At 42.0% G+C, this 15797-nt stretch overlaps 1 protein-coding gene across 20 annotated transcripts in view; it reads right to left on the bottom strand.

Moving 5' to 3' along the window:
* SOX6 (SRY-box transcription factor 6) overlaps positions 1-15797 on the bottom strand; it is a 536736-nt gene that overhangs the window by 97294 nt on the left and 423645 nt on the right. For all 20 annotated transcript variants that reach the window (XM_090032599.1, XM_090032598.1, XM_090032613.1 and 17 more), the window contains 2 exons: positions 7449-7598; positions 3131-3311 (listed from right to left, as the gene is read on the bottom strand). In XM_090032599.1, the coding sequence (XP_089888725.1) occupies positions 3131-3311; positions 7449-7598 (331 nt within the window). The remainder of the gene's footprint in view (positions 1-3130; positions 3312-7448; positions 7599-15797) is intronic.

Below are 15797 nucleotides of genomic sequence, written 5' to 3'. Positions count from 1 at the left end.
CCTAATAGTCTCATTGAATGTGAGGAACCTGCTCAAGAAAGAGAGATGGGACAAAATAAGCAATGCCTGGATTAGCTACAAAGCAGGTATTATCTTCAGGAATGTGGCTTGTAGAGTTCCAAAAAATATGCTTTGTTCAAAAAACACTGGCTGCATGGTCACTCCACCTGATTGGGGTTGAACAACAACAGATCATCAGGGGTGGCCATCCTGCTGAAAGGAGACAAAGTGAGATCCCGACGGCACAGAGAGATTGCTGCAGGCAGACTACTACAAGCCACCTTTGAAACAGAGGGAGGGAAATTTGACTTCCTAAATGTTTATATACTAGCCAATAAGGAAATGAGGATGTGCGCCTTCCTGGAAAACATAACTGTGGCAATGCCCACTACTTGGCCAGCGGTGACCACAGGAGACTTGAAATGCATCATTAGAGAGGGAAACGGAATAAGTGGAGGCCAAAAGACTGACCTAGAAAGATCCTTCAGGATGATGTGTAAGTGTTGACAGTGGAGCAGGGCTGCGGGGGCACAATTCCGTGCCACCAACACTGCCGCCATTGCTGCCAGGTACTGACTCCAGCTAGATAGCAGCCTTGCACCCTGCCACCAATGCAGAAATATGGGGGGAGGGGCACATGCCCCCCATCCCCCTCCTGCATTGCCTATGGTGATGGGCACATGGGCATGTGAGTGTGTGGCCAATTGGGTGCACAGTTGCAGTTACTGTAACGGGGATGATAATGGTTAGCTGTAGATGGATGTTATGGGCTTCACAAGTGAACTGCATCAGTCATGAGACAGGACAGTAAAGGTATAGGAATTTGCGTGCGTGTGTGTATATATATATATTTGCAAAAAAATAGTTTGTAGTATTTTTATAAGCAGGTACAAAAGTGCTGCTTTAAAGTGTAATTATTGAGTACCTGTGCTAAAACTTGCAGCAGTTTCAAAAAAGGTAACATGCATCAATTCTGGAAGAACTAAGTCTATGGATACCTGTAGTAATTTTCCTATATGATAAATTATGTTTAGATGGGTGAAGGGATTGCAGAGGGGCAAAGGGGAAGGGGGATACCTGATCCCCCAGATTTCTTTTCCCTGACATAGCAGTGGAAAGAGGACAAATCAAGCAAAACCTACGATAATTATATTCTATACCTGGAAAATGATAACAATTTTATAAATTTTCCATATAGAGAATCTAATTATTGAGAGATTGTCTTATATTTAGGGTCATGTTATTTTCAAGTAAATATGGTATTTAAATACAGTTAACAAGAACATTTAGGCTATGGACTATGAGCAAGCTGTTTGTAGTAAGGTTTCAGTTTGCAGTTTAACAGTCACAATTCACCATTTTAGGTTTGTAGCTGATCCCTTTGGCCTGGTCTCCATTCCATCTCTAAATATCTAAGTGGCATTTCTACATTTCTAGGCATCTAAATCACTAAATACAATCCTATTCCACCTCTAAAGCATACATAAAATCACAAAGATGTCTATCTTCACTTAAATTCTCCTGCGATCTATCTAGAAAATGCATAAATCTCATTTCCCTAGATGGAAAACCACATGGTGGCAGCAATGATACTGCCCACATTTTTACATGTGCTCCAGGGGGTGGAGAGGTGCTTTAATTAGGGCCACTCCAAGAGCTGCTGTAATTAAAGCACCCTCTGTACCTCATGTATCAGTGTCCCTGTGCTTCAAAATGGTGGCAGGGGCACTTTAAAACTGAAAAATTGAACGAGCTTCAGTTAAAGCGCCCCCATCACCATTTTGAAGTGCAAGGACACTGATATACAAGAGGTAGAGGCTGCTGGAGTGCGCTAATTAGCACACTCCAGCAGACTTGATTAATCTGTAATTACAACACGTTGGAGCAGCCTCCCCACACATCTACAGGCAACCCTAGTGATTAGGGCACATGCCCAGAAAGACAGGGGTCTGGGTTGTAGGCCCCTCAAGCCCAAAGGAGACTGAACACACATCTGGCACTTCCCAGGAAAGTGTCCTAACCATTTAAATAGTCAGTGAATACAATGTATCAGCTTTGGAAGCAGGGGCCAGAACTCCAGGCTCCCTTCTCTCCCAGGGGGGTGTCATCCCACTGGGCCACAGAAAAATACTCCCTTTATATGCCTTCCTTTTGCCTCAAACCACCTTGCAATTCTTTCCATTGTCCAAGTTTCAAGAAGAGCTATGGTTAGCTATCTCCTACTTTCCTGGGAAGTAAAAAATGTGTATTTCATAACATTAGGGTTAGGGGAACCTAAAAACCAGGTCTCTTACTTCCTGGGCAAGTGCTACAACCAGCAGCCTACTGCACTGGGAAAACATCAGATACTACACATGCACGCATACGTACACAGACCAAATGCTGCTCTCTAGCAGTTAAGACGCACTGAAATGGGCTGATGCCTCCTCTCCTAGGATTTCGAGTCTTTGTGTGTGTTTCTTAGGAACATGGGTCTGGGTAAGACTAACAGGCACTTTCAGACTCACAATGAAAAGCAAGTCAAGAACAGCTTGTTTGCCTGAGCTTCTAGAATAACTTACTGTAAACCTTCAAGATGCTACGTCTTCCATGGACTTGAGCCAACAATGCACGTTAAGAACATACTTAACTTAAAGCATGTGAGCCATCCAACTGCATTGGCTCATATATGGCATAACACAAATATATGTCTTAGCATTTTAAAATCCATTATCCAAGCAAGGCACTCACAGTGGCACTTGTGTGCATTTATAACTGCTCATATGGTTGCCTAATCTGGAGGTCAGATTTGAGAAATGAGCCTTGTGCTTATACATGCAATTGATGTTTTTAAGGAGAAGTGTTTCCTGTTCACATAAAATTACTAGAATTGTATACTTATATACCAAATGCCTGTAGAGATATATTATGCCCACTACTGCATCATTTTGATTATTAATGCAAATCTTTTTTTTACCCAGAGGAATCTTATTTTCCTTATGTGAAAACAGAAAGTGTTTGTTTAGTGGTGACTCCCCTGTAAAGGCACAAAGTGTTCTCAAGATGCCGGTTTAACTTAGCAAACCTACCTCGTGGGAAAAGATCCTTTTTAAAAATCACCACGTATTTTCCCTCCCCCTTAGGAGTTTACCTAAAGAGGATCCTCTTCCCAACGGTCCACCAATAGGGCTGGGGATGCCACTTTTATTTGACACATTCACTGGGCTGCTTTTACTAGCTGGGAAGAGGTTCTGTGTTGGAGATGTCGGGGATTTGACAGGTTCAGCTGTCTTGGGTCGGGCTGAGAGATTCAGTGGCTGTGCTGCTTCATCCTACAAGAGTTTAATGTAAATAATTATTAGAAAAAAGACAAATGAAACACATTATCACTTAGTAAGCCACAGTTATTTTACACCTCCAAGACAATGCCACAGTCTCCTGCAATAATAACAAAAGAAGCTAATTATCTGCCTCCTTGAAGATTCAGCGAAAGGAAACCTCATTAATTTCTCTGTGTTATGCTTCTATTTACATTAACTATGTGGCTGGATCATTCTTTTTGTCAAATTAAAATTTGAATTAGCTCACATTACGGCTTAATTTCCTAATGTGTTTTCAGAGATCTAAATTAACCTAGGGCATTTACAAAGAATTATTTAAAATTTCTAGCAGCTCAGTAGTGCTTTTGTGCTGGGTCTATCTGAAAAGTTCCTGGAACTATAAATAAGCTATAGAACTTATTTTTAATATATTAGAAATAAAGTAATAAGAACAATTTCAGAAATGGCAACATTTAGAGCCCTTTTTTATATCTTTGACTCATTCATCCACAATATTGTTGTTATTGTACACCTTCTGTCTTTTTAGGGTGCATAATCTAAATCATTTATTGATCTGTGCTCTCTTCCTGTAACAAAAAAGAGCCCTGCAAAGAACACAACTGCACTGATCTATGCCTTAATCTATGCATAATACCATGCACAGCTTCAAATATTTGGTATATTGCCATTCCAAAGTCATCTGTCATCTGTTTTGCCAGATTTTATGTAAAATTAGTCTTTTTCATGCAATACTACCTAGTGGTCAGGGGATGCTTTTCTAACCATTTCTACCATGCTCAAACATTATTCTATCTGTGCCTTTTTTCTTTGAACAAAACTTCAATTGTCCTTCTCTCCCTTGTGTACTGGCTTGTGCTCCTTGCTTAATTTAGTAGCAGCCAGCAAGGAACAGCTTTTTAGAAATGGGAGAATGCTCATTTTCCTTAATTAAGGTAAGACAGAGATTTAAAATACACTGAAAGCTGACAAATGCTGTATATATAGTTACATTGTTTATATTTCAGAAAGCAGCTCTGAGCACTTCAAAGTTTAGAAAAGTACAACACTATTATATTGTCCTTTCCATTCACTTTACCATGCAGCAGTGATTCAGTAAAGTCCTAGCCAAACACAATGCATTAAACAAGCCTGCATAACAAATAAGTATTTATTTACAATGGCATCCCATCTCTAGAGTTCAAATGATTTCTAAATAAGTTGTAAGATACATTTTTTACCTATATGAATGGCTAAAATTAAATATAGTCCCTAACCCTGAAAAGAGCCTCTACCATCTATGCAGAGCATAACTGATGTCAATGGAGTTCTGCATCAACATAGGGATTTTGCAAATGAAGGGTAAGGACCTTAGCAGGTTCACACAGTTTGTGGCCATGACACAGCAAACTGTTTGCCCGTGTAAATACCCAGTGACTTGAACAGTATTCCATGTGGGCCCAGAGCTCATCCTGAATTGAGTAGCTTGCAGTTAAGGGATTGTGAGCAGGCATACTTAGAGTCATAGTCAATGGACTGGAAGGGACCTGTAAGATCATCATGTCTGGTCCCCTGCTATAGGCACGAGGTTAAAGAGCTAAAACTAGCTCACAATCCAGCCTCCTCTTGAACACCTCCAAGGATGGTGACTGCATCACCTCTCCTAGGAGTGTGTTCCAGGTTCTAGTTACTCCTATGGAGAAGAAGTTCTTCCTTATGTCCAGCCTAAATCTTTTATTAGTTTGTGACCATTGGTCCTCATCCTCCGAAAGGGTGCCTTCCTAAAGAGTTGCTCCCCCAGATCTTGGCATTCCCACCTGACATACTTGTAGGTGACTATCAAGTCACCTTGCAGCCTCCTCTTACCCAGACTGACCAAGCCCAGCTACCGGAGTCTCTACTCATACAGCCTATCCTCCAGGCCCCTAATCTTGCAGGTGGCCCTTCTCTGCACCTTCTCAAGTTTATCTGCATCCTTCTTGAAGTGTGGTGCCCAAAACTACATAAAACCTACGCAAACCTTTTCAATTTTCAAATAACTTTCTGTTCAGTAATTCTACAATAAACAGAAAACAATGCCTTTGAACACCTCCAAAGTCTTTCGTTGCTCCTTCTTGTCAGACATCATTCCTCATCTAAAACAGCTGACAGGTGAATAAGCATTCTGGCCCCAATGTGAAAATCCTAACATTACCTTTTGAAACAGTTTGACTTCTACAAAGTAATCCTATTTAGCTCTATAACTAATGTATATAGGTCACACAAACAGATGGTTAAATACAGAAAAGATTTTTATGGTTTATTAAGTAATGCATGACAATTAAAACTGCTGTGTACTGTGTTGGCAAGAGAATTCTCAAAGAAAGCACTCTAGCACTAGTTTATTGGAGAGTTTTTATATTAAGTATTAATTAAACTTTTATGATAACGCTTCTTATTTTTCTGTGTGAAGCTCTTGCAATTTACCTCTAATATTTTCAAAACAATAGTGAGCTTAATAAAGTAAGTACAAAAAAAGGGTTGTTTTTTTTTACTAGTATGTATTACAGTCCATTCAAGTTAAATTATGTAGGGAAACCCCCAAGAATTTGCATGTGGTCAAGTCAGTAATAGAACTCAGCTGGCCAGAAAAGCTGAAATGCTACTGGCTTCAGTTCAAGCAGATATATGCTTAAATTTAACCAGGGAAAATTTTACTCATCTAGTAAAGGTTTGGTTTGGTGTAGATCCATTTGGCTCATTCACTTACAAAATTACTTTTTCACATTAAAGTAGTCAATAGTATATTCTCACTACCATAAATCTCTGGTGTTTGGTATCCACTATACTATGGCAACTTTGCTTAAACATTTTGCCTCTGCCTTCCAGTTGTGCCTGTATCTCCTTTTCTAGATACTCAGCATATGTGGTAAATTCCACTGACTGCTCTGAAGGACAGCACTGGATTATGAGAGGTAAAATATTAGGCTAATATGTATCCAGAGTTAAGTAAAGTGAATGCGTTGCTAAACAAATGCTGGTTCTGTCCATAATGGGATAGTTTTTATTTATTAGCACTCTCAACCTAGCAAAAAAATGTCATGAAAATTTATCAGCCCAGGCAGAAATATCTACTTGCCCGCACTTTAACACAATGATTGATGATAATGAAAAAACGAGTGATATTTTACTCACCCGTCAAAAAAAAAAAATCTCACCCCAAGTGAGTAGAATCCTCTCAGGCTGATGCAAAAGGATGAGGAGGATGTTATTAGAAAAAAAATCTATTTTGCCTGTGTAAAATGGTGTATTTTAATAAATTTGCAGCATTATCTGTTCCAATCAAGAGCACATCCCCATACTTTCCACAAACCATAAGCTTTGTGTTTAAAGCAAGTTGTTTCCCAACCTGTTTTGGCCTCAAAAAATCCAAAACAACCACAGGAAAACACAGCAATAAAACAAGCTGGTGCCACCCAAAGGTACCAGCTGGACCACAAAGTGAAGGGGTGCATCCTGTTCACTTTGAGCTGCTGCCAAATGCCACATTGTAGCTGCCTGATTCCAAAGAAGTGAGAATAAGAAAGCACAAGCATTCAGCAATGGTGCAAAACCAACAAGGAACAGCCCAGTTTTCAGCAGCTGTGAGAATGTAACAAGAGGCAAATCAATCTGCAGCAACACGGGTTTTTTTCCTGGCGTCCCTGATTTACATTTTTATGTGATGCTTTTTCCAAAGTTGTGGAAAAGGTACAGCAAGGGAACTGAAAAAAAATTCAATGGGCTACAATCTTCAACATCCTCACACTGTAAGCAAGCACCATCTTTCTAATGCATGTTCTACATACGGCATATGAGTTGAAACAAGTTATAAAATATTTAAGCACATCAGATTAAAAGCTGAAATCCATAAGATACTAAATTTTAGCAATAACTTTTAGTGCTGCCTACAGAAATAAAGGGAAATGCTTGCCATTCTTGTAACCAAGAAGTAAACACCTGCTCTTCCATTCTCCATGCTGATAATGTACCACTAAAAAGGAGCATATCATTTGAGAATGAGCTTTTCATGTAGTTGGACTTCCTACTGTTAAAATAAACACATGGATCACAATGCTCCATTAATTTTCCTGCCATTTTCTAAATCTAGTTCCAACCCCCCATCAAAAGTACCTTAACTTGAGTTACAGGGCTGGTCCCTCTCTTTTCATTTTTCATTCCAGTAGGTGACAGTGCCCCTGTTGTGTTTGGTGGCTGTGGAGTAGTTGGCATCTTGGCTCCAGGAGAAACCTGCATGCTGGCCAGCTGAGCTGCATAGAGTTGCTGCAAGACAAGACAAAGATATAAAATATTCCTTGCAATGCTCCTAAGCAAGAGAAGTGGTAGAAGTACATAACTCTTTATTGCCTCGCTGCTATTTTCCTTGATAGAATTAGACATTTATTTATTTATTTATTGGGGGGTGGGGATTCCAGCACTTTCTTGTTTTAGCTTTTCCAGATCATTACTTCTAAAAAAGCCAAGCAGCATCACAAACTTCTCACATCAGGCAAGAAACTTTCTTTTATTTTATTGGCAAATTAAATAGGTTTCCCTCCCCCATTCCCACTGACAACAATCATCCTGGTGAAGGGAAAGTGAATGGCTATTGTCCCCATGCTAAATAATCTCACCGGTTTTGTAAGGCTGCTTATAAGAGGGGAAAAAAAGCAGCACCCACTAAAAACTTGAAAAATTTTAGATCTTTACATTGTTACATAGAAGTTCTCCATCAACAGCAGAACCTGTACTAGGAATTTAAACTGGATTAATTTGCTACTGAAATTCAATGCCAGGTTTTCTCTTGATACTGGTGAATAAAGGAGGCATTTGGGTATATATCTCCATCACAGTGCACAGGGATTTACATCTCAAGCTCCCATTAACACTAATGAGAAATAGAGGTATAAATTCCACATAAAAAAATGAGACCACAAATTTCAACAACCACAGTCTCAAAACTTATGCACAACTTCTTCCACTACTCAAAAGTTTAATACAAACATGATAAAAATGGACATCCAAGTCAGATGTTCCTAACACTAGAAAGTGTTTACAGAACAAAAACAAATCAGTTTAATTTCCTTCTAATGACCAACTTTAAACCCTCACCTTGAATTAGCAGTAGCAATAATTCTTCTACCATAAACAGGGAAGATCCTAATCCCTCTTCCCTGCATAAATCTATATAAACTTTGCCTTATTAGTGAAAAAAACAGGTGGTTTGTATGTAATTTTCAACATTACTATCATTCAGATGGACAAATAAAAAAAATTACAGTAATCAAAAGCAGACCTTTCAGCACATGTAATTAAATGAAAGCTTAATAAAGAATAATTTGCAAGAGCCAGATGTGCTTATGTCATAATTGTTGCTTTCTTTGGAACAATTTTTCTAATATAACAAGCCTCTGAAGAAATGAAAGTTACACAATACTGTGTGCTCAATGACTCAGTGGCTAGACAAATGCATACAGAAGGGTCAAAGTAAGAACTGTGGGTGCTTAATGAAAAATGGCATTTTTTTTCTTTGTTTCACACATCTCCATTATATGCCACCCTTTCTAAATGCCAGGCACTGTCTCCAAATGGATAGGAGATGAGCCTTCTAAAATCTGATGTCTTTAAATATTTAAGTTGAGGTACTTTATTTTTTTCCTCTGCTAGAGCTGTAATTTCCCAGCTTTCTGTTATGCACTGAATAATGAAAATGAAGTATTGTATACAGTAGTAAATGTTCTGCTCTACTGCTGGGATCTTATCAGCTCCCCTTGGCAATGGCATCTAAACTAACATCATGTTCTTCAGGTCATCCTTTGTTAGTTTAATAAGCTACATTGCTCTGGGATAGGAAAAGGCAAATTTTGCAAACTTCTCAAAGCCTGCACGTATCAGCTTAGGATAAATTCGATACCATTCAGTAGAACTGATGACAAAACAAACAAAATACATCTTTATGAGCAAACAGATTTTAAGAGGCGCCTGGAGTCCACTACTTTACTTTGTCTACTGCATACAACAGGCTGCCCATACTGTGTGTAGCCTTCATAATTACAATGACAGTACAGATAAAATGTTCCAAAGCCAGAAGACCATTTGGATTCTGCTTCAAGTAGCCCAGAAGTCCTATGTATATCATATACTGAAATTTTCAAGTCTCTGAAGGATATTTTCTCTGGTAGAGCACTGGCTTGAACAAAAAGAGTTTGGGGTATTTTCCACCTCCACTTGAGCATGGGGGTGAAAAGGTTTGGTGAAAATTATTTTCCCCATCTTCATGGAATCTCTGTTACAGGGTGAAGGTAGCAAGTGGTTAACAATATCTCAGCACTTTTGATTTGGAGCAGGCAATCATGAGTAAAGATAAACTTGTTGGATACTTGAAGCAGAAGTCTCTGCAGTAGGTATGCTTCTGGCTTGGTCCGTGTCTCAAAGTCAGAGTTGTACTGCACAGCACTGAGTCTGATTTCCTGATGAGGACAAACAGTGGGTAATATATTGTTGAAGCGATGCATCTCCATGGACTCTGAGAACTGAACTATTACAGTTCTTCAGGGATCACACAAGAATAGTAACAAAGACAGTTACTATGGGACACTGGGCATGTCTACACATGCATTTATTATGCAGTAAGTGGTTTTTTAGGCCAGTGTCTACACATGCAGCCATTAATGCTTTAAGGAACTGTAACACAGCTTGCTGGGTGATTTCATCAGCCTACCCTGGTCAGCACCCTGGACAGCCCTGGACCCAGCTCTAACCTCCTCCCCATTTTCCCGCCTCCTACCCATGCAGAGTGGCCCAAAGGCCAGTGCGCAGGGCAGCACATGGTCACACTGAGCACAACACGAGTTGGGGCTGAGCCACGCAGAGCATTCAGGGGTGCATGCTGGCTCTCTCACAGGCAGTGTCTTGGTGGAAGGGAAGCCTGGCACGTACCTGGGATGGAGGTAGGTATTGCAGGGAAACCAGCACCGGAAGCTGAGAGCAAACGCAGCCCCAGCCTGGCCTGGGCTGAGCCGAGCAGAGAAGCTCACTCACGGGGCAGAGAAAACAGCACTGGGTGTTGCAGACAGATGATGCAGCCCCAGCCCTGTCCACGCTGTGCTGCACCCTTCCCCTGCAGGAAGTCATGGGGGGAGGTTCCTTGCTACCAGAACCACGGCTCCAGTGTCTACAGTAGCACATGCCTCAGCACTCGGCTCTGGCCCACTGAACCCACATAGAGTTAAAGCGACTAATGCAACTTTAATTGTCTTATGTCACCTTAAGGGTGCACTTGTAGACAAACCCAGTATTACTGCATAGTAGGGCATCTACACAACATCTTACTGTGCAGTAACTAGTTGGGTGTAAATTTGATACCTACATCAAGCAGGTATCAAATTTATGCCCAACTTGGTGTACGTCACCATAGTTACAGTGCAGTACGGGTATGCACGTGTAGACACTACCTGTATTGCACAGTATTTTTTAGGTTACTGCACAGTAACTGTGCATGTGTAGACATGCCCACTGTTTGAGTATCTGGGTAACTGTCTGAATAAATGAATGTTAAAAGTTGAAAAATTTGTTTTTACATCTTAACACTATGTTGATAATGTTATGGGTGCTGTATGCAGGTGTCACCAGGAAAAAAAAAATTCTAAATGCAAACAGAGTGTGGCAGGGCACTGTGTGTGCCTGCCACTTTAAGGGCCTGGAGCTGGCAGCAGCCAGGTGCCTAATGAGGGCAGTCATTTTAGACACAGGGCTGCCCATATAAACAAGGCAGCTCTGCTGCTGGAGGCCAGGCAACAACATCGCCTGGCTGGAGGGCTGCTAGTATGATCTGGAGGTAAGGGAAGAGTTGCAGGGGATGGATAGGAAGCTCCTGGTCCTGGGTATGACCTAAAACTGCACCTGCTGGGAGTGGGTGACCTGGCGGGGCTCTCAGTGGCGCAGGAGCCCCCAGGAAATGCCAAGCCAGTTATCACCCTGGTGAAAGGCAGGTCGGGGCACCTTAACCCCAGCTCCCACATTCGGGTGGGTCAGGACATTGGTGGAAGAGGGGGCCAGGCACAGCAATGGCCACCTCAGCCACCCAAGAAGGGAAGCCCTGATACTCTGAGTAGAAGGGGGAGATGTGGAAGATCACAGGGTAGCACCATGATGTGCTGCTCCAGAGGGGGAGTAAGAGTCTCCAGTGAGATCCTGGAACACCAGGGATGGTGTGAGGTACCCCAGCTCCCCATATCCAGGAAGGTGGACCCGGGGAGAGTGTGCGGCTAGTGAGGCCAGAGGTAAAGTGCCCCCTCGACTGGCCCATGCTGGGGCCATGATGGAGAAGATCAAAAGGGCTAGGTGCCCACTGTGAGGGGCACCCAGAGTCATGGACCTGGGACCCTGCCTGGCCTCGGAGGTGGAGCCGGGGCCTCTGTATGGCTGAAGGTCCTGAGTGGGGACCATGCCCGAGAGGGGAGCCAGCTATGAGGAGCTTGGTAGCCCAGATGAAGGCAATGTAGGGTGCCAGAGTGGAGGGATCTAAAGAGGGTCCTGTCAGGAGGGTTCTGGAGCCTAGTGTGGGGCTGGTGTACTTGGGAACATTGAGATGCCATCTGCGAGGCTTGGGCTGCAGTGTAGGGGAGGAAAGGAGCCGCAGATAGCGCCCCTGGGCATCAGGGCAGGAAATGGGCAGCCTCCCGCTAATTAACATCAATTAATTAATTATTAATATCAAGGCATGGTGGACAAGAACACGGGTGGTTGGCCCAGGAACAGGTGGGCGGGCTATGGTTAGAGCAGCCCAAGGAGGCCCCCTGTTACACAGAGTATAAAGAATAATCTGATGCTTATATAGATTTCATCATCTGACTTTGAAGTCACACATTTGGGATTCTTCCACCTGCTATTCCTATAAATTTGCTTGAAATATAAAAAAAAATGTATTAAACAGGTGAATAATTTTGTTTGTTCCCCATTATGAAATGAGTTATTTTGGAGGTGGATTCAAAGTTTGCAAACATAAAAAATTACACTGGTGTTTTCAAAAATATTATTTGGGAAGAAAATATGTGTAACTGTCTATAAATACTGCAAACTGTATTAATATTTGCAAACAAATGATCCAGAGGTGCAAATGCATGTTTTTGGAAACACAGTTGTTATATTTACCACTGAAAAATGTCCCTAATAGAACAATATATAGAAATATATAGAGACCCTAATAGAATGAAATCAGATAGTAAAGTTTTACAGAAAGATTAAAGGGAAAAAATGTGTAGGGTAAATGAAAGTAGGCTGCTAGATTTCTGGAGTGAAAATTTCTATAGAAACTTTTCAGTTAAAATGCAACTTGTTAGCTATTGACTAATGACTATAAAAATTTATTAACTTACTCCAAAATCATGAATTTTAAAATGTATTAGTCAGCCACCACAGTAACTAATGAGTCACAGCAATTCTTTTCAGTCCTGTTACTTATAAATTTAAAGCAGCTCTAAATATTACTGCATCCTTTTTACGTTAGCACATAAAATGATAGTTACTTATATTGTTGGAGTGCTAATGTTATAAAAGCAGTTTAAACACTGAGGCATCCTCTGTGTTCAGGCTCTCTAATACTTCTCCAACCTAAATAGATGACCATCACCGATCCCCTTCAAAAACTGCTGACTGGGAAAAATAAAGCGCTTGACTACATACAGGATGATCAAAAGCATCAAGTGCTGAAAACTCAGTTTATATGTTAAACTTCCTTTTTTTTGTCTTAGAGTATGGCCATATATCATTTGTGCACTCTGCTATTAAACCACTGTGAAAACAGAGCACCTAGCAACAAACTTGCTCTGTATCTGGATTTGGAGCCAGGAATTTCAAAAGCAGTTTAATACTCCTGAATCTATATTCAGACTACAGAGAGCAGAATTTTTAATAATGTGCAAATGATTTGAAAGCCAAAGTCTTATTGAGGTCAACAGCACTTGTGCTTCTCATCTTAAAACTGTTGAAATCCCACCATAAGGCACCCGCCTTTGGGTACTTATTAGTCCAAAGCTATTTAAAAGGCAAACCTGACAAGAGAGATAATGGACATTTAAGTTCATCACAAACTGGGCCTGCAAAGTACCAATATAATTTAGGAAATGAATAGAATTGACTGGGAAGGGCCTGTGTGCCACACAGTGGGGGCTGAATCTTGCCTTTGCCAAAACAGCACTTTTCACTTTTAGCTATAACTTAAAAACTAGCACCCAGGGGGAAAAATGGAGACAGTGATAATAATACAGTGGTGATTATTCCCTACTTTCTCAAGCAGAAATTGTCAACAGGGTTTGTATTTCTGTTTTCACTTCACCTATGTTATGAAAAGCACCATGCACAACCTCAAGTTTCCTACAATAAATCAATGGGATAAGAATACCGTGCCCTGCTGCCTTGTCTTTCATCCAATAATCTTAGAAGATTTTATAAGCATCAACTAGCTAAGCACAAATCCTTTGTATGACAACCAGGTAGAATCCATGGGTAACTATGCCACTACCAAAATACAGTCAAGTCAGAGTCTACCCTGAAGTGCTTAAGCCTCACACCCTCCTCACAGACATCACTCCAATAACATGCAGTAGTAAGTAGCTATCTGTGCTCTCTCTCATTAGTGTATACTCTGGCTCACCTGTGCTCTTTGCTGTTGCTCCCCATGTCCAACCTTGCGCTGTACACTGCTAGATGATCTTGGGCAAATCACTGAGGCTTTTTGTGCCTCAGCTGCCTCCCCTTGTGATAACAAAATAATGATACTTACCTCTCTCAGACCATAGGATCTGGGGCTAGGTGAATGAATGAATGTAAAGAGCTCTAATATTTAAAGACTGACGATAGGTTATAACAGGGGTAGGCAATGTTTTTTCGCCAGAGTGCCAAAAAATCCACAATGTCTACTTTGGAAGGTGTTGGAGTGCTGACATGCTGAAGCTCAGATCAGCTGTTTGTAGCCTCCCAGCTGCAGCCAGCCCATGGAGCCCACTCTGCTGGGAGTCTCCCAGCTGCTGCTGGGACCAGCTTGGGCTCCATGGCCAGCAGCAGCTTCTTAGAGCCCAGGCTGGCGGTGGTGTGTCAAGCAAAATGGCCTTGCATGCTATGCTTGGCACACATGCCAGAGGTTGCTGACCCCTGGGTTATAAAGGTAAATATGTACATATAATATATTCAAGTAATCAAATAACAGAACAAGTAAGTGTAGCAGTTCCCAGGACCCACAAGAGAAACCTCCCCCATGGATCCCTAGAGGGTATGTCCCAACAATCAACGGGTAAGCACCCCAAAATATAATTCACAACCAACAGTCAATAAACACTCCAAAATATGCGACATAGCAAGTAATTAATAACCACTCCAAAATATATGGGAATCCCAAATACCCATCTCCTCTAGAGGAGTCTCCCTTTCTCCAGCATAAATCCCTTCTGATGGGGTTATCCACTGTGTCCCTCCCCGGTGGGAAACCCCTAGCCCAAGAACTCACACTTCCTGGCAAGTAGGGGTCCAGAAGGGGTTCCCAGTATTTCATCCTCAGGTAGGCAAACAGCTCCATGCAGCACCATCTGCACCGGTGCTGGCCTTGTGCCAGGGTTGGAGTCCCAAGCTGCCTCGAGCAGCTCCCGAGGTCCCAGTCTCTCTTGGACCCTCCATGCAGTGACACCTACACTGGCTCCCCTGTGCTCTCTTGCAGCGAGGGGTTGGGGACGCAGCTGCCTGCCACTCCCATCCAACGGCGGACTCTTCAGGCTCTTCAGGGCAACTGGAAGCTCTTCCTCAGCCCCAGCTTCTTCTTTCTTCTCTGCCCCTCGCTATCTCCTCTGCATGCTGTGCACACAGCTCTTCATATACCCTTTTGGGGCTCTGCCCCAAGATTGAAGCCTGGCCATTCGGGGGAAGGTGGAGGGCAGTCTTCAATTAGGTCCACTCCTTGCCTTGCCCCAACGTAGGGGTGGGGTGGACTACTCCCAAGGCTCCTTCCCTGCTGGTCTCTGATTGGTGGGTTTGCCCCACCAATCGATTCGGACTTCTCTAAACCCAGAGAACCGGGAGTAGATAGACAAGCCCACCACCAATGTCTTTGCTAATTAGTGCATGTTTGCAATAGATATATTCTATTTTTACATGCATATGGAAGTATAATAATGATTAATCTAAGGGAATCCATTAATCTAAAAACCTTCTTAAAAGAGGAAACTAAATTTAACACTTTCAAAGAAAAATACAGGTAGAAGTCCAATTGCAGGGTGGGGGCTACCCAGTTTATTGCACCAAGTGCAGCATGTATGATTACTTGCCCCAGGGGCAGATGTCATATGTGTGCACAAAGTGCCAGAACTCCTTGCTCTGAGAAAGCATGCATGCTCTCTCAGGGTTAGGGCGGTAGAATTGGAACAGCTACAGGAGGCAGAGAGATTCACATATGAGGCTTTCAGGGACATTGTAGAGGAGTCCCATCTCCACTGT

This window comes from Crocodylus siamensis, chromosome 2 (genome assembly GCF_052110815.1).
Source record: "Crocodylus siamensis isolate JL-2025a chromosome 2, ASM5211081v1, whole genome shotgun sequence".
In the NCBI taxonomy this organism is placed as follows: Eukaryota; Metazoa; Chordata; order Crocodylia; family Crocodylidae; genus Crocodylus; species Crocodylus siamensis.
Note: the sequence above shows the minus strand (reverse complement) of the source record. Positions and strands in the feature narration are given on the sequence as shown.